This window comes from Eptatretus burgeri, chromosome 12, assembly GCF_056783735.1.
Source record: "Eptatretus burgeri isolate ZD-2024b chromosome 12, Ebu_testis_v1, whole genome shotgun sequence".
NCBI lineage: Eukaryota > Metazoa > Chordata > Myxini > Myxiniformes > Myxinidae > Eptatretus > Eptatretus burgeri.
The window spans coordinates 20,235,220-20,254,871 of NC_140972.1; the positions used below are offsets into that span (position 1 = coordinate 20,235,220).

At 50.5% G+C, this 19,652-nt stretch overlaps 1 protein-coding gene across 2 annotated transcripts in view; it reads left to right on the plus strand.

The window, feature by feature from the left end:
* The first annotated feature begins 1,655 nt into the window (after nucleotides 1-1,655).
* Nucleotides 1,656-19,652, plus strand: part of LOC147015209 (BCL2/adenovirus E1B 19 kDa protein-interacting protein 3-like) — an 81,720-nt gene continuing 63,723 nt past the window's right edge. For both annotated transcript variants that reach the window (XM_085849769.1, XM_085849770.1), the window contains exon 1: nucleotides 1,656-1,796. In XM_085849769.1, coding sequence (XP_085705895.1) covers nucleotides 1,766-1,796 — 31 coding nt within the window. In that variant the 5' untranslated portion in view covers nucleotides 1,656-1,765. The remainder of the gene's footprint in view (nucleotides 1,797-19,652) is intronic.

Genomic DNA, 19,652 nt, shown 5'->3' on the forward strand with positions numbered 1-19,652 from the left:
CTGAAAAGTAACGTCTGTCGATGTGTGGCAACGATCGCGTAACGTGCCAACAACACATTAATCATAGGTTAGAAATAAGTTTCGGGTACGCTAAACATTACCTCGGCGTGTCTCAACTTATGATTAACTTACAAGTAGCATGTGTTGACGTCTGTCAACGATCGCAGACCGTGCCTACAACTTGTGGCCAGCGTAGCGGAATGTGTGAGTCATACGCCGGCATACGTCGTGAAATTTCAAGCATGAAAAAATTTGAGGACAACCGAAAAGTACAACGTTTAAAGCCAACGTACAACGACGTATGGCAGTGTTTTTCAGCGTGCTCTCAATGTTATCAAAACTTACCCATAACGTATTCAACGTGTGCCAGCGTTTTAGAAAAAAAAATTCAAAAATCGGCATATGTTGGCTAAAACGTCAAGGTGTGACCGGGCCTTAACACAATCAATTCACTTGGGGAAGTTGTCCCAAGCGGATCGAGGAAAATCTGAAAACGACGGTCCGGACAGCATTTTGTTTGAGTACCACGATAGCACCGTTTACATGGAGACCATCATGTTGTTAGGCGGTGCCGAGCTGCAGAACGAGGTGACTGACCCTTTTGTACCAGCGATGGTTATTTCCCTGTTGGTTTTCTGGACGTTCTGTGTTCGGCTAAAGGATTTCATCAGAAACAGCATGTTCCTCGTCAAAGCCTTCGGTGTAATGGGCTGGACCCACCGGAGTCGGCTGCCCAGGTATCGCCAATGACGTCGGACCGAGTCTGGTGAAACATCCTGCAACGTGTATTCACAGTTTTAATAGAGATTCGGTGTGCCGTCGTTGTGTACCTGGGTAAGGCTGAATCGCAGCAGAACAGATAATGTACCGAGCGATGGAGGTGGCGAGAACACATAAGGAAATCAGACACAAGTGGAGGCTGCGTGACATCATCAACACCTGCGTGACATCATCAACACCTGCGTGACATCATCAACACCTGCGTAACATCATCAAGACCACACTAATATATCAACACAAGATCCAAATAAGAAAATGCAAACATTATTTATTTATTTATTTGTTTTTTCGTGTTTAGTGGGGGGTTTTTTAAGTATCGATTTATTTTAAGTTTTCGTATTTTTATTTAATTTTTTTTTTTGTATTTTTTGGTAATCTTAATTTTTTTTTTTCTCCTCAGGTGAAGGGGCATGGGCTTGGTTAAAAACGCACATCATCAACCACACACAACACCCCTTGACGAGACCCCCACCAACAGCACTCCATGCACATGCGCATGATCACCCATCAATGCTCAAGCTACCAAAGTCCTGCCAACATCCCGATACCCCTCTATCTCCATAAACTTCCATTTTTCAACAATTTAGTTCGGGGTGAGGTTAGCGTGCATGTAAACAACGATCATAAACATGAGGTCATCAATGTAAACATATTGGTATTGTGCAGCATTTAAAAAAAAAAAGCCAACATTTTATCAGCAACCAAGTTTTATATAAAAGTCTTGAAAATGTTTAATGATTGCAAAGTGTCCAACGATGCAGGGATAATTCCACCGCTACGTGCGAAACTTTCTCGCAACCAGTTGTGTAAACTCTTTCGATTCCTCCACCAATCGCCGGCACGATCCACCCGATTAGAGCGCTTGCGTCACCAGCGCAGGCGCTGATTGGCCAGCGCTTTGTGACGTAGCTCATTGCCACGGAAACCACGGCCACCTTTTTCCCTGTGCAAAGGCTTGAAGACTTCTGTTGGCTTCTGCTTCGCCATGGAATTGCAGGATGAAGACTGTTTGAACGGTAAGTTCCGCAACAAATATCATGCATTTGTAGCACATGACGTAAAATTGCCGGAGGTTCGCGATCGAGTATATTTTCGCTTCGCTGCACGTGTGTTATACGTACACACACACACACACACACACACACACACACACACACACACACACACACACACACACACACACACGAGGCAGGGATTCCTCGTGGGACAACTTTGACAGCTGGTTGTTTCGGTCGAACCTGTTTGTAAACCCCTTCACGTGTTGTGTCAATCGTTAATCCATGGAATTATTATCTTAATCCGAGAAAGGTAGCGGCAGGAGAGAGAGCGAGAGAGAGAGAGAGAGAGAGAGAGAGAGAGAGAGAGAGAGAGAGAGAGAGAGAGAGAGAGAGAGAGAGAGAGAGAGGGAACAAGAGCGAGAGAGAGCGAGAGAGAGAGAGAGCAAGAGCGAGAGAGAGCGAGAGAGAGAGAGAGCAAGAGCGAGAGAGGGAGAGAGAGAGGGAGAGAGCGAGAGAGAGCGAGAGAGAGCGAGAGAGAGCGAGAGAGAGCGAGCGAGAGAGAGAGAGAGAGAGAGAGAGCGCGAGGGAGAGAGAGAGGGAGAGAGAGAGAGAGAGAGAGAGAGAGCGCGAGAGCGAGAGAGAGCGAGAGAGAGAGAGAGCAAGAGCGAGAGAGGGAGAGAGCGAGAGAGAGCGAGAGAGAGCGAGAGAGAGCGAGAGAGAGCGAGAGAGAGAGAGAGAGAGAGAGAGAGAGAGAGAGAGAGAGAGAGAGAGAGAGAGAGAGAGCGAGAGAGAACGAGAGAGAGCGAGAGAGAGCGAGAGAGAGCGAGAGAGTAAAATCTAAATGGATAGGTACCCAGATGCATTGGAGATCGAGGGAAGCGGGGATGTTGGCAAGACTTGGGAGCTTGCTTGTGGGATGGGTGATGGTATCTGGGTTGGGTGCGGCACAGGCATGACGGGCCAACTGGCCTCCTCATGCGTCAAAGTTCTATGTGTATCCTTTTATACATATATATATATATATATATATATATATATATATATATATATATATTGTATACCTTGTCGAGGCTCGTATGAGAGCTAACACACAACGCACAGCAAGGAGGCATGAGACAAGAGGGGCGGGAGTGGGAGGGACAAAACCGTGGGGAACAGAGACATTAGATCTGTGGAAGGGAGAGGGATGGGACGGGGAACATGGGGAAGAGAAGATGGACATTACAGGGACTTTCAGGAAGGAAAGCAGGGGAATTGAAGGAAGTGGGCTTGGGTGGATTATCGGGGGTAGAAAAGATCGAGGATTTGGATGGGGGATGATAAGAGGTGGTGGTGAACAGCTGTTTTGAAGGCTTGGAGGGAAGAATGGGAAAGAATAGAGTGAGGGAGTTTATTCCAAAGGCGGGAAAAAAAGAGGAATGAAAGAGGAAGGTGAGCAGTGATTCGTGATTTTGGTAGTTTTACCAGAAGGGGGTTGTTGGCGGACCTTGAGCGCCCTGTAGAAATGTGGTGGGGACAAATCGCAGAGAGAGCAGGGGGGGGTGGCGAGGCTGGAGATGAGACGGTGGAAGATAGAAAGACCACCGACCAACCTGCGGTGATTGAGTGAGAAGCCCAAAGACTCAGCTTCATTGTGGGAGATGCCAATGATCCTAAATGCCCTGGTTTCGACAGCATGAAGCCGAGAAAAGTGGGAGGCAGGAGCACCAGCCCAGAAGGGAGAGCAGTACTCCATCAAACTATGGACAAAAGCTTTGTAAGTGGTCAGGAGCTCAAGAGGGCCGAGGAAGGACTTTGCACGACAGAGGATTCCCAGTCGGCGACTGGCTTTGGAGGCGAGGTTGGAAATGTGACTTTCCCAGGAAAAGTCATGGCAGATAGTGAGACCCAGAAGCTTGAAAGAAAAAGACTTCTTCCAGAGGATTGTTGAGAAAGTGGATGGGGGGGGGGGTTCTAAATGGTCCTTTCGAAGAGACAAAGTGAGAGTGTGAGATTTGTCTGGATTGAAAAACATGTTCCACGTGTTGGACCAGTTTGTGATTTTATCCAGATCTGCAGTGAGCGAAGAAGCTTCTGCTTGCCGTTCTGAGGGATGACAGATGGTACGGCAGAGGGTTGAGTCATCAGCAAAGAGATATAGAGGATTTTCCAAATCTTTCTAACAAAGTCGGAGAGATCATTGATGAAAAGCAGAAAAAGAACAGGGCCCAGAACGCTACCTTCAGGAACTCCAGCCTGGACAGGAAGAGGGGATAAGAGAACTCCATTTAGGGCCACATGTTGACTGTGACAGGAGAGGAAGTCTGCGAGCCATGAGTGGAGATGGCCTTGGATACCATGAGAAGAGAGTTTGGTGAGTAGGGCAGGGTGCCAGACTGTGTCAAAAGCACGTGATATGTCCAGGGATACGGCTCGGATTTCCTGTCTGGCATTGAGGACCTCAATCCATTGATGGGAGAGCAGAAGCAGCATATCCAGGGTAGAGTGACCTGGTCTGAAACAAGGATCCTTCTCCTTGTTTACGTGATTTTACAAACACAAATCATGTATCAATTTATATGGAGCGACAGGATGATGCGGAGGTGGCATGCACATACCTCTGAACGGTCGAGTCTGCGTTCGATTCCTGATCCGACCCGACTGTAATTTGTCGGATTTCTTCTTGGCAGGCAAGAACGTCCCTCGGAATGGTGTTAAGCCGGGTGTCCCATCTGCGAGTATCAGCTGAGGTGGATGCCAGAAGGATTCCACGTTGTATTTCGACGAAGAGTCGGCCATCAAGTTTCCTCGTCATTCTGGATTACAAATTCCTGCCGTGACTACTGCAGGGAAAGCAAAGGCATAGCACCATAGACAGACATCTGATTCATCTACCTGTACAGAAAATGTACCATTCATATACCATAAAAAATGACCAACGTACCATATGGTATGCCTGGTGTTGGCTTAATGGTTAGGTAGTGTGGTTTGGATCCTAGGATCCTGAGTTCAAATCCCTCTCAGATGTTGAATTAATACTAGGTGGGGTTGACTCTACTTGTCATCCTTCTGAGGTTGGCAAAATGAGTGCCATCTTGTAGGTGTCCTGTCTCAGAGTGGTGACCTGTCCAGGATTGTGCCCAATAGCCAAGGAGACTACTTAGGCAGTACCAACGCTCTGCACAGAGTATGGTCCCGATGGATGGATAACATATGGTTACCACGGTTACCATACAGCACCCACTGAGATGCCATTCCTCCTTTCCCTACAATAGAGCATTCCATTTATCACTTCCTACTTAGAGGTGCACACTCATCTCTAAGTTGTCTAACCTGGGTTCGAATCTCGAAGCTACTTGATTAACTGTCATCCCCGTGTTTCATATGCACAGGGATTCATCAATACGTCTGCTGTCGGAAGGGTGTTAAACTGCCGGGCCCATCTGCCAGCACTAGTTGTTGGTACCAGTGCTGGATTAACCATTAGGCAGACAAGCATGTGCCTTCGGGCCAGCCAAAAATTCGGGCCAAAAATTCGGGCCAAAAATTATTTTCACATTAAATATTTGTCTTTTGTTGTATTAAATATTTTGTTCTTGAATCAGTTCATCTTTTGTCTGGGGTCCATTTCCATGAGCCCGAGATCTAATTTAAAATTTTCAGGCCAATTCTCTAAAATTTCAAAATGTGCCTTTCGGCCAGCCGAGGCTTAATCCGGCACTGGTTGGTACACGTTAAAGATCCCACCGTGTCTTTGGTAAACAGGAAGCAAGTTATCGCCGGCACCCTGAACAACTTTCAAATTCCTGCCGAAGCCGTGGGGATCAAGTGGTCTGGTCTTGGACACTCCTTCCTTCACACCAGGTTACCCTGTTTGCTATATTAGTGTGCTTGCTGTCCAGCCATCCATTTTTGTACATGTACAGAAATAGACCCAAGTTCAGCATGGAGTTTGCATGTTTCACATCAACGGCCATCTGTGACACAATCCCCATCAGGCAATCACCCTTATTCTCCAACCGTAGTTGATGTTTCTGCAATAGTGTCGGGCATATGTGGGTTTGTTTATTCTTGTGTTTCAATGCAACGGTCTTCATGCTTATTTGGATTGCTCGATACCGTGATGTCTAATTGGTTTGGTGCTGTCTCAGTTATGTGAGATTTTCTTTTTTTTTGAGGTTGCCTGGAACTCTGCTTAGGAGGTGTTCTCATCGATGCAATTACCCCTGTCTAGACGTGATTCACGAGCTACGTGCAAATTGGCACGGAGTGGGCGGGCACAACAGGTTGGCGCGGTTTGGAGACGCACGATTGGCTGAATCGATGCCCAGATTTTGAAAGCCTTGAATGGTGGTTCGTCTGCCAATAAGAGAGTAATTCATCTGCACTTTTAGTTGTTTCTCTTCTCTTATATTTGTATTGTAGTTTAAAAACAAAACAAAACAGAATGCCAAATGTGTGCCTGTGCCCTGTGGCCATCAACATCAAGCAGTCCTTCATGTAGTCAAGGCCAGATTAAGAAATATCGAGCCTGGGGCACTGCATCTCTGAAAGTCCTATTGAAGTCGAATTTTTTTTTCCCGAATTTCAGTCGAATATATAAGAATCACACTCGCATAATGCAATGTCAATGTTACATGGAAAGTTAAAAAAAATTGCATTTCTCAGTTTGCATGGCAGGGAACTGGGAAACTACATCATCAAAGTCAATCGTGTGTGTCGTACCTGCGGCAAGAGTAATGGAGAGAGCGCTTTCAATAGACATGATGACAAGGCAGTTCGACCTGGACTGCCCCTGCACATGGTCGAACGCAGCACGTTCTTCACGAATTTCATTTTTCAAAAGCTGCTCTCAGCTTCTCATACTGCACTCGGCTCAGATGCAACCTTTCCTCATGTCGATATGGTGTCGTGAGGAAAAGTTGCATCTGAAATTTGATGTTTGATGAACTTTAGTAGTACACACACACACACACACACACACACACACACACACACACACACACACACACACACACATGCTCGTGTGCAGCCTGTGACTGCTGGTTGCATCATTGGTAAGGAACATGGCTATGCTGCTGATGCTGCCACTGATGACCCCATTACCAGTACACTGGTGCTCATGCCACCGACTTCAGGATGACAGGCTGAATCAACCCCACCTGGTGTTAATGCAGTGACAAACGGGGCTCAAAATCAGGACCCGAGGATCCCAAGCCAGCCACCCGAAGGACTAAATCAACGCCAGGCTTAACTTTAGTAGTATTGAAACCGGTGAATCCATTCTCTTTCAAACGGATGATGAAGTCAAAGAAATGTTCAAATTCATCAGTTCAGAATCCCAAACACAATCCTCATATTTTGATGCCAGATGCCCATCTGAAGGATGCTCTGCCGGTTCTCAGCCGCAAATGCTCTTTGTCTTTGGCAGAAAAAGACATGAGAAAAACAAAGTCTTCTGATAGCTCTCAAACTTATCGACATTCTGCAAGTGACGTTTACGTCTCGTCTATAATGACTGTGAAGATTTGCACTCAGAAAAGTTGACTTGGAGAGTCGCTAAACGTTTTGTCAGTGTGACAGTACACTCCACAAAATTTATTTTTCCGTGTCTTTGGTGTTTCTCCGTTTTGGTAGTTTTTAGCTCGCCTGTTCGAAGAACAGAGAGCTACAGCGATACCCCCGGCGTGAGCGTGAGCGTGAGCGTGAGCGTCAGCGTGAGCATGAAAATGTTAAAATTTTTGGTGCAAGTTATTTTTTCCTTTCGAATGTTTTAATGTACCACACTTTTTTATACGCCCGATATATATATATATATATATATATATATATATATATATATATACATATTATATATATATACATATTATATATATACATATTATATATATATACATATTATATACATACATATTGTTACGTTTGAGGGGGGGGTATGCATTCAAAGGGTAATTAGGATGTTTAATTAGGTATGCCATGCTGTTCGAGTTTACCAGGATCTCGATGTAATAAGTAGCAATTCAGTGGTGATAAGTTGTCTAGTAAATGTTCATTTCTTCAAGGGGGAAATGATAAATGTCACGTAATTAGATAGGGACACGGAATAGGGTAAGTGTGTCTGCGTAAACCCCTTTTGGTATTCTCTGGAGACTGGCCGTGACGTCACAAGACAGTGCAGCGGATGGCTCCGCCCGTGATCACGATTGGCGGAAGGCAATGGCGGTGGGCCAATAAACGGCTCGATTGGGAGTGACGAGGGCAGAAGGATAAAAAGGTTCTGTTCGGGGTCGAAAAGAAAGAGGAAGAAGATTACAACCAAAAGATCGTGGTTTTTTTTGGTGTGGAAGCTGTGGCGGCAGAGAGCATCCTGGTTGTTGTACTGAATCGATCGTGTTCTTGATCATGTCTGGGAGCCTTGTCGAGCCTCGTGCCTCGCTTTGGTTGGCTCTGGGGTTCTGCTGACTCGGAGTGCGGGGTCGGGCGGCGGGCGGACCTGCCTCCCTCTCCTGCTCACGGCTTGGCGCCGGAGCTGGTTCCCTGGCGGCTGTGAGCGGACTTGGGCCAAGACCAGGAGGTCGACAGCACCACGGTTTCTCCTGCCCCCCTGACGAGAGCAAGGCCAGCTCGTCCGACGCCGATCCAGGGACAGTTGCGTCCACACCACGGTCCAGCCTGACCACCAGAAATAGCTACTGTGTGTGTGTGTGTGTGTGTGTGTGTGTGTGTGTGTGTGTGTGTGTGTGTGTGTGTGTGTGTGTGTGTGTGTGTGTGTGTGTGTGTGTGTGTGTGTGTGTGTGTGTGTGTGTGTGTGTGCGTGTGTGTGTGCTTGGTGCCTTAGAGGGATTGAGAACTGTATATTCATTGGAATTGTTTGTGTTTTTCCCCACGCCCGATCCCACACCATCACGTCGAATGGCCCCGGATCCCTCTTCTTGCCGAGTCTTGTTATTTCTGATAATAATAAAAACAAATAAACATCATCAACTCAGTGAAAAGTGACTCGTGCCACCTTCCTCGTCCCGTTTGCGGTAGAGCGATTAGAACCGCCATGTTTGGGTTATAAATAAATAAACCGCCTCCATCGTTTCGGCTCATTCTACGTTGGCGGGACTGTTCAAGTCCCGTGGACGTCACATTGGTGTCAGAAGTGGGATGTTCGAACCCCTCTAAATTATATACCAGGATTAAAATCTCGCCACGAATTGGAATATAAAATTACCACAGAAAAGCGCGCGAGCACGGGAAAATTTTGGCGGGATTTTTCAAATTTAAATTAATTGGCGGCAAACGGGACTTCTGCACCATGGCGGATGTGCAGATGTTTGAGGAGGAAGGCCACGTGTCTGGCAGCGAGTCGGGGGAAGAGGGGAGAGACGGGGGTAGGGTTGGAACCTTCCCCATTCCGAGCGTGGACCGTGCTTCATTGCCCATAACGGGGCCGGCAGTGCCGGAAACCGGCGCGATGACGATCCAGACACTGTTGGAACGTTTAATAGGGGACATGACGGTACAAATGGCAAATCAATTCGTGACACAGAGGGCAGAAATGACGGCACAGAGGGCAGAAATGACGGCACAAATGGAAAATCAATTCGTGACACAGAGGGCAGAAATGACGGCACAAATGGAAAATCAATTCGTGACACAGAGGGCAGAAATGACAGATCAATTGGGGGTAATGGGGGTACAGTTGGGTGCACGGATTGATTTAATGAGGGATGAATTGGGGGAAAAGATGGAGAAAATGAAAACTGAGATGCAGGAGTGTGTGGATGTTAAATTGGGAGAAATACAAAGTAAATTCGAGGATAGATTGGAGGAAACAAAGGTAGAAATTACATTGGAGGGGGAAAATATACGGAAAAAATTGGTAGATAAAATTGATGCAACGAACATTCGGGTTGATAAAGTGGATGAAAGCCTGGAACGTCATCGTGCCTGTGTGGATGCTCGTATGCAGCTGCAAGTTGAAGAGTGGGGAGAGCTGAGGAAGCAAGGGATGAATTTGGCGGAGGAGGTAAAAGGATTGGAGGCTCGTTTGGACGAACAAGATAAAATTATGAGCCAAGATGAAGTCTTGGATAAAGGCCTGGTAGAGCCGTCTTTTGTAAGTAGAGTGTCCGGGTTGGTTGAGGAGCAGCTACAAACTCGCGACGGAGCCTTGGAGGAGGTTGTGCGGGCCCAGAAGATCCTGCGGGAAGAGGTGAATCGGTCCATTCAATGTTTGGAACAGGAGGCAAAATTGACCCATGAGACTCCTCACCACAAAACATCTTTGGCCACAGTGGGCTCCGAAATTGGATACGCAGCCACAAGGGTGTTTGATCCCTGGGCTGGATTCGGACAAGGGAGAAACTGAGAAGCGGGCCACCGTAAAAGTGATCCCCCTGGTAAATTTCGACGGGTCAGGGAGCGTTGAAGCTTTTCTGACGCAATTTGAGTGCATTTCCCGACTAAACGGGTGGAATGAGCAGGAACGTACAGGGAATTTGGTGGCGACGTTGCGGGGACCAGCCGCAGACGTGTTAAACGTGATCGCGGAGGGGATGTTGACCAGCTCCCACATTTGCGAGGCGTTGAGCCGTCGGTTTGGGTTCGCGGCAAACTATGATCTGGTGCGGGCTCAGCTCCAGCACCGCAGATTAAAGCTGGGTGGGACAGTGCAGGAGCTGGCACAGGACATTTACCAATCAGTCAGGATCGCGTATCAGGACCTTACAGTGGAGGCATGGGACAGACTGGCACTAGAGAAATTTTTAGCTGCTCTTCCTGACCCTGAGGTCCGAGCGCTAGTGGAGTTACAGGATCCACCCACCGTTCACCGAGTGGCCGAGTGCGCGGCCAGGCTGGCCTCGTGGAGTCGGCCGGGTCGGGTTCCAGAGAGGCCATCGGTGACGATCCGACAGGCAGAGATCCAGGATCAGGGAGGGGGGCTGGGAGAAATTGGCATTACCCAAATGCTTCAGAGGATGAATCCTCCTGCTGAACCGCCAGGTCTATCCGAGATGCCCTTTCATAGGTCGGGTCCGGAGATCACTGTCGGGGGGTCGGGGAGACTAGATTGGGCTGAGCATATACGGCCATGCTCGGCTGCTGAGATTGTGGCGAAGTGCCCTCCTTTGGTGGAAAAAAAAAATGAATTGTGGGAAAATTGGCATGGGTTTGTAAGTTCTGCTGGGTTTTAGAGTGACAATCGGGACAGTGGGTAATTGGTAACAAAGCGGGCACAAGTGGCTGTCCAATGGCTGGTGCGTGGATCGGGTGAGAAGTGCTGTGTGAGTTGTTTTAAGTGAAGAAGTGAAATGTATGGTGCACACATTGTTTTTTTTATTGGGCATGGTGTGGTAACAGGGAAGGTCATGGTCGGTGAAGTGTTAGAAATGCAGGTGTCACATGTAAGGCCGATGGGGTGGGAGAGTCATGTGGGTTTTGTGGGTGGGGATGATGTGCTTGTCCACAGGGATTGCTGAAGCTCACGGTGAGCGTGAATTGCGACCCCCTTCAAGGAGATTCACCACCTGGTGGCTAATGGTGACAGTGTCTGGAGGCAACTGGGAGAGGGTCTGGTTGGGCGACCAAGGCGGGTAGGACCTTGGCGACCCAGGAAGGCCAGAGGAGCCAGTGAGACCCCTTCCAGAGTGTTGTACGGGATTAGAGCTGATGGCTACCAGGGGGGAGGGAATCAAAGGGAGCGGGGCGAAGAAGCGTCCGGGTTGGACTAAAGCTTACCTGTGGGCATGGTTGCACCTGAGATGCCCCCATCATCTTGTGGTAACCCACCCCACGGCCATGACGGGATTCAGCCTGCATGATTAAAATGAGGACCATGACCTAGAAATGTGATGATGACCATGGTGTGAGTGTTGTGAAGATGTGAGTCCCACCCGATCCTGCACAACTTGACAGGTGCAGCAAGGGCATGATGTCCGCATAATTTTGGGGCAAGCAAATTTGAAAATTGGCTCCCCAGGTAACGCTGGGTCTATTGGCATCCACTGGGGGAGGCGGTCAAGTGTAAATATCCTGTGAATAGTGTCGTTAAGGCTTAGAGTAGGAATATAAAGTATAAGTGTTGTGTTTTTGTGGAACCTTTTGTTTCCCCTCCCCAGATCACTGGAAGAGTGCTGGGCAAGAGCGATGATCCGGAGGATGGAGTGCAACTTCACTCAGTGCTCTCATGTGATTTAAAAAAAAAAAAAAAAAAAAAAAACGAATGATTGTTTAGGCGAGGATAAGGCCATAAGGGGGTAGTACATTAAGCAGGATAGGTAAGTTAGCTGCGACTCGCTGCCCATTGCCCCTCCTACTTTATTTCGTTAGGTTAATTAGGTGTGAGTCAGTAAGTGTTAAGGCTGGTACGGTAGCGCCTGTGATATACCTTGCAGGAGCTGCGGTACCAGAGGAGGGGGCAGTGTTACGTTTGAGGGGGGGGTATGCATTCAAAGGGTAATTAGGATGTTTAATTAGGTATGCCATGCTGTTCGAGTTTACCAGGATCTCGATGTAATAAGTAGCAATTCAGTGGTGATAATTTGTCGAGAAAATGTTCATTTCTTCAAGGGGGAAATGATAAATGTCACGTAATTAGATAGGGACACGGAATAGGGTAAGTGTGTCTGCGTAAACCCCTTTTGGTATTCTCTGGAGACTGGCCATGACGTCACAGGACAGTGCAGCGGATGGCTCCGCCCCGTGATCACGATTGGCGGAAGGCGACGGCGGTGGGCCAATAAACGGCTCGATTGGGAGTGACGAGGGAAGAAGGATAAAAAGGTTCTGTTCGGGGTCGAAAAGAAAGAGGAAGAAGATTACAACCAAAAGATCGTGGTTTTTTTGGTGTGGAAGCTGTGGCGGCAGAGAGCGTCCTGGTTGTTGTGCTGAATCGATCGTGTTCTTGATCGTGTCTGGGAGCCTTGCCGAGCCTCGTGCCTCGCTTTGGTTGGCTCTGGGGTTCTGCTGACTTGGAGTGCGGGGTCGGGCGGCGGGCGGACCTGCCTCCCTCTCCTGCTCGCGGCTTGGCGCCGGAGCTGGTTCCCTGGCGGCTGTGAGCGGACTTGGGCCAAGACCAGGAGGTCAACAGCACCATGGTTTCTCCTGCCCCCCTGACGAGAGGAAGGCCAGCTCGTCCGACGCCGATCCAGGGACAGTTGCGTCCACACCACGGTCCAGCCTGACCACCAGAAATAGCTACGTTTTGTGTGTGTGTGTGTGTGTGTGTGTGTGTGTGTGTGTGTGTGTGTGTGTGTGTGTGTGTGTGTGTGTGTGTGTGTGTGTGTGTGTGTGTGTGCTTGGCGCCTTAGAGGGATTGAGAAGTGTATATTCATTGGAATTGTTTGTGTTTTTCCCTACGCCCGATCCCACACCATCCCGTCGAAACGCCCCGGATCCCTCTTCTTGCCGAGTCTTGTTATTTCTGATAATAATAAAAACAAATAAACATCATCAACTCAGTGAAAAGTGACTCATGCCACCTTCCTCGTTCCGTTTGCGGTAGAGCGATTAGAACCGCCATGTTTGGGTTATAAATAAATAAACCGCCTCCATCGTTTCGGCTCATTCTACGTTGGCAGGACTGTTCAAGTCCCGTGGACGTCACAATATTATATATATATATATATATATATATATATATATATATATATATATATATATATATATATATATATATATACATATTGTTGCGGATTCGCGCCCGCTGGCGTGCGAGCGGCCACGTAACTCGAATCGCGGCACGTCGCCCACCGGACGGACAATCCCGTCGTGACCCTCTCGGACTAACGCCGGGAACTAGTCACGGGTGGGCCTTTCGGCCTCACCACGATCGTGCCAATCGGCCCCCCACGTGGGATAGGGTTGTTCGCCAAATTCGACCTACCTAAGTACCCACACGGAGGGTAGACCGGGCGATCGCACCTCGCCGCAGGTCGACTTCGGACACGGGCCACTTTAAGCGACCCGTTCCGTACTATCGGGATAACCGAGCGGTGTTATCGTCAACCTCGACGGTTCCGATTAATTATCCGGCGTATTTAGCCCATGACCAACCCTTTACGTGAAGTAAGATGGAGATTCAATTAGAGAAAAGACGAAGCGAAACGGGAGAAACAGTTCAACATAAAGCACATTTATTCCGCGGCAAACGGAAAGCACACATATACAATTACCACAATTATGCACCAAAAGCAAATGTAACAAAAGAGACACAATGCAGATCTACTACCGACTACACGAGCACACGGCAACACTTACACAGTTTTACTTTACAGACGGCGCCGACAACACATATACTCCAAAGCAAAAGAAAAAGGGGCCACCCTCAACGATAAGGGGGCAGACGGGCCTGGGGCCGAGACCGCGTCGAGCCTACCCGTCTGGTGATGAGCCGCAAAATGGCGGCGGCGCCCCGACTCCGCGGGCCTCGCTGGCACTGCCTGGAATGGGGTGGGAATGGGGCCCCCTTCTCACACTATCTCAGCACGGGGGGGAAACAGGGGGGGGTTGTTGATGCTCGGGGGAAGGAGGATATCTGGCTGGCTTGGGTCCCGCGACGAGCGACTCCTCTGCGACCTCGACCACGTTCCCGGCCTCCCCTCTCCGCAGCTCCCCGTCTCTGACACGAGCGCAGACCTCCACAAAGCTCCTTGGCTTCTCCAGACTCTCCGGACCCCGACAGACACTCTCTCGACTGATTTCGCCGCCGCCACAACTCTCCAACTCTTCCCTCTTCTCAACTCTCTGTCAAATTCGCCCCGCGCTCGGCGCTTTATAGTCCGACAGGAGAAATCATATGCAGATTTTTGGATCAGGATCGGCTCGGGGGCGGAGCCACGCTCGCCCATTGGACGGAGGAAAAGTGGGCGTGAATCATTCCTGATCCCCGAATCTGCATATATCGATTATACTCCGACGCGCCTGGAGGCGGGGCCAAATCGCCCCACGCTCGCTGATAGGACGGAACAGAAGTGGGCGTGAATCATTCTTGATCCGATTTCTCGGAAAGGCCGCTTTTTGTACCCGCTGCTCGGTGCGCGCCCTGTACGAGTCCAGGTTCGGTGCCCACAAGCGGCGCAGGAATGGCGGTGATGCGATGGTTGCGAGAGCGAGATGTGACGGTAAAGGTCGTGGCTGTTGGCGTTGTTGTTGTTGTTGTTGTTGTGAAGCGGCGTTGCGGTTGGTGGTTGTTGTGTGATGGCTGTTGAGACGTGGTTGGCTCAAAATAAAGATAGTAAAAGAAAAACGGCTATCTTGAAGGGTCGCAGCCCGAATGAATGACATATATTCCATCTAAACAACGGGTTTGGGGCTAACTACACATATACTTACAGAGATATCTCACCTTACTGGACCTGAATGGTGGTTTGCGAATTTCCTCAACCACAACACTACCCCCTCCCCTTTTTACAGACTCGTCCCGAGTCGTCAAATTTTCGTGTGCCATCATGTGTAGTTCTCCCCTAGTACATTTTACCTACGGATCCCTGAGTGCGACATTCATGGTATTCGTGTCCCCAAAATAAATAACCTGAGGGCTGAGTAACTAACTAAACAAATCCACTCACACGGACGACTTAAATAAAATTGCTGGCGCTAAGACAGACATGCCGGGGGCGCACTCATATTTACAGTACATCTTAACCTTAACTTACAAATTTTACACTAAACCATGGCCCAGGATCAATGGTCTCTGCAAAAAGAAAGCAGTTAGCAGGGAGCCAGGCTGCTCGCGTGCAGTCTCTGGCTCAAACAATGCAGGTGACAGGGAACGTGGCCGGCTGCTCACACACAGTCCAAGGCCTTCCCTTTTGAACTGAACGCAGTGAACCACAACGGTGCATGGGCTGCACAAATGCAGTCTCCGTGCCAGCTCAAGTGGCACATGCAATGAAAACAAAGAATGGATGGATGAATGGATGGACGCAAACACGGTGCACGGGCCGCCACTGCAGGCCCGTGTTGTAGCTGCCAACAGGGCAGTTCTCGCAGCTTGCAAACTGTTGCTTTCTGATCCTGGCGCACATGGCAATGAACAGGGGGGGCAAAGCAAAAATTGAACGGGGCTGGTGAACAGGGGCAGTGGGCATGGCATGGCAAAGGTGATCAGGCAAACACAGCCTGCAGAACAAGGCCGCTGCAGGCAAACACAGCCGGCAGATGAACTGGCCGGCACAGGCCTTGCAGAAAACAGCTGCAGACGATCCGGCCGGTACAGGCCTTGCAGCACAGCAGCTGCAGCTGATCCAGCCGGCACAGGCCTTGCAGCAAAACAACAGCTGCCGATGAAGCTGGCCAGCCTTCGCCGTTCAGTGGAGGTTGGTGGAGGGAGTGCGGTGGTGCTGGCCACTCGGACGGCGGGCTCGGACCTACTCTACGGTCTCCCTCCCAACCTATCGCCTTTGCCTGTCACTGTCTATACCCACTCCCTTAATTTGTCAAACCCCAATTTAGCCCCAACTTATTTTTTTTATTTTTACTTCCCCACTATAAATCGTCCCCTAACCCCCTGTACTGTCCTTGTTCGGCTAACCTATCCTGTCACCTAGCCTACTCTCAACCCCTATGTTCCCTTCCCGGAGGGGAACAAGGGAGAGCTAGCGTCCTGTGTCGAGGCCCAATCCAAGCCTCAGAATGGCCTCCCCAGAGTTCAGCGATCTAACCCAAAGTGGGTCCAGCGGCCCACAACGAGAGCGAGGGGATGGATGGTGCGGAGGGGTACACTTCCTAATCTACCCTAACCATTAACCTGTTAAACTATCCCGGGGCTTTCAACAAGCGCCTCGCGCTTAAGCTATTGGTTCTAACAACCCAGATTCCCGTCGCCTGTGTTGGTGTCCTCACAATTTCGGGCCTTGCCCCCCAATTTTCTTGCCGTGCTCTCACACGGTCTCATGGCTGGGACGCGTGGCTCCTCTTGGCAGGCACGACCCTCTGCCGATTCTCCCGCTATGGCACCCTCGGGCACTATACTGCCTCCGAGCCTACCAGCTCCCTAAACACCGGGGAGTGCCCCCCATGGCACCTCCCCTGAAACGCACACGTGGCAGGCTGGCTTCCCGGGCCCCTTTCCGAGGGTCACCCATGCCCACAACACTGCCCACGTGGCTAATGGCGCCCCGGGCCCCCGGACCAAGCAGACGCACCCGTGCCCACTACGCTATCCCGGCCCCCCATGGGCCCTTGGCCTACTACGGCCGACTAGCCTGGTGCCCGGGGTACCCACTCAGCGATACTCACCTTTCGCAGCCATGCTCCCAGCCCGTCAACTGGGCTCCTGCACCCCTCCAAATGGGTTTCGAGCCTACCTTCACACCAACAACAAAACGACCTCCATTTTTCAATTTAACTATCCCCCTAACTCACTCTACACTGACCCCGGGGTCCCTTGGGCGGGAGTCACTCCTCCCCCCAATCACTCATCGCACCATGCATTCCCCATTCGCTCCACTCACACAGACCCGCTGGCCTCACTCACTCACCAAGCACATGCTTCCACTTCACTCACCAACTCTTCAACACACTCACCGCTGAACTCTGCCATCCTTCTAACTACCTCCCCAAACTAACTCGTGCTCCCACGTCGTCCCTTAAACTAGTAGCACGTTCCTTTTAACACTACGTAGCTAAACTACGTCCCCTCTACACACTCACAAGTCTGTCCATCTCCTCATATGTCCCAAAAATCACTTTCCCAACCTAAATCTGGCTACAATCCCTCTAACTAATCCATTCCACGGGCCCCATGAGGACTTACCCCTGCCCCATGGAGCCGGTCTAGCTATGCTAACCCTTCCCCCTAACTAGTTTCATCCTGTGCCCTGGTAAGGGGGTCTTCTACCCCTTGCCCGGGAATCATGTGCACCCGAAAGTGAGGCTTGCTTTTTATTATTTTTTTCACATGCGCAGCACCAGCACGGCAACTCACAGCTCGCGCACTTTGCACCTGCCCGTGACGTCATGCAGCTGCACGTGTACCTCGTCCCTCCTTGGACGGTACCATCCGGCAGGGATACCCCTCCTGCCGGATTCCAACCCCACGTGCAGCCATGACGTCACAGTGCGCATAAAAAAAAACACAAGCCCCACGTCTCGAGGGGTTCCCCACGTGAACACATGTGCTTTGCCCGTTGGAGCTTAACACACACGATCGCGTGGAGAACCCGTCCGGTCCTAATCCATAATCCTGCCTAAACTTTGTCCGTCGCGGGATCGGCAACATTCACCGCGCTCGTTTCCGGACCGGGGACTTCACTCTCGCAGGCGAGCACGTGGGGGCCTCGTGCGTTGCACAGCACGGACCTCGCGCTCGCTGCTGGGTGAACCCGGCACGGTTCCCAAAACAGCTGCAGCCGCTACTCGGCTTTTGTCCCTCTGTCGCCGTCGTCGTCGCCATTCAACCCACGCACACCTGCGTGTTACGACGCTCATACACCGTTCCATTACATTCACCCCGGGAGACGCGGCTGCATGTTCACACATGCCCACCGACATCTCCCTCACACACGCTGTCTCTCTCACACTCGGCCACTCACTCACGCATGCCATTACCCTTGCACACGTGGCTCCACTCACTCGCGGCCTTTCACTCACTCGTGCCATTTCCCTCACACAAACCATACTACTCACACACGCGGGGGCACTCGCTCGCGGTGCCTCATCCACACACGGCGTGCTGGGAAGCACAATCTTCTGCACACTTACCACCACACCACTCACACACGGGGTCGCTTCCGCACACGGGGTCTTTGTCACCCACCCAGTCGCTCTCACACACGCCCTTGCACCCGCGCTATGCGTGCGTTGCAGCACGCATTTCGCCACACTCGTGAACACACACCTCGACACCACACACACCGGGACAACCACACTGGGGATTCGTGTCCCCACAAGGGTCTCCGGGGCCTCTATACCCCCCAAGCTCTCCGTGCACCCGTTCGCGGCACTCCTCCCCCTGAACTCACTCGACACGACCGAACCCACCTGGTCGTGACTCGCTTCAAGGGGGCATACTCCCTCCCCTCGTTCCTGGAGGAGGCCATCCAACTGCTCGCACTGGGTCTCCACCCAGTCCACCAGCTCACCCCCATTATCTTCCACTACCTCCGTGTGTGTGTGTGTGTGCGTCACTTACCCCGTCTTCATCGTGTAGTCTTCCCTCTATCGTTCCCATCTCCCGTGTCTCTGCCAACTCAGTCACCTCTTCACCCTTTACCTCCCTTGTCTCAACTATTATTTCCGTCTCTTCCCTTGTTATCTCCCTCGTGCACGTCTCCGTCACCCCAATTAGTTTTTCCCTCTCGGTCACCGTCACTCTTCTCACCCAACACATCCGCTGAATTATTTTCTCCTTCTCAGCCTCCACCGCGGGCCCGACAGCCATTGCACCCCCTCCCAGCTCGTTCGCTCCCACACGTGGAGTCGCCATTTTAAACTCCCTGGTAACGGCCTTCATGCCCGCCTGCAGGCTTCGGCCCATGTTCTGCGTCTCACCCCGCAGCTCTTTCATTTCTTCCTTCATTTTGAGTGCGTTTGTTTCCATATTCACCTTCACTTCGTTTGTGTTTGTATCCATCTTTTCGTTCATGCGTTTTATTTCGTTTGTGTTTGTATCCATCTTTTCATTCATGCCTTTTATTTCGTTCGTGTTTGTATCCATTCTCGCTGTCATTGCCGCCAGCATGGCGCATAGCTGGGCCATGTCGGGTGCACTTGGGTGAGCCGATTCGGCAAGGATCGGGGGGTTTTGGTGGAGAGGGGGAGGGGAGGTGTCATACACCGCGGCCGCCGCCGCACCTATTTCGGGCTCTGGGTTCAGTTGGGGGAGTTCGTGTTCCTGCACAACCAACATTTCCTGCATGGGGTTTTCATCCTGGACCATGGATTCTACACATTCTAAATCCA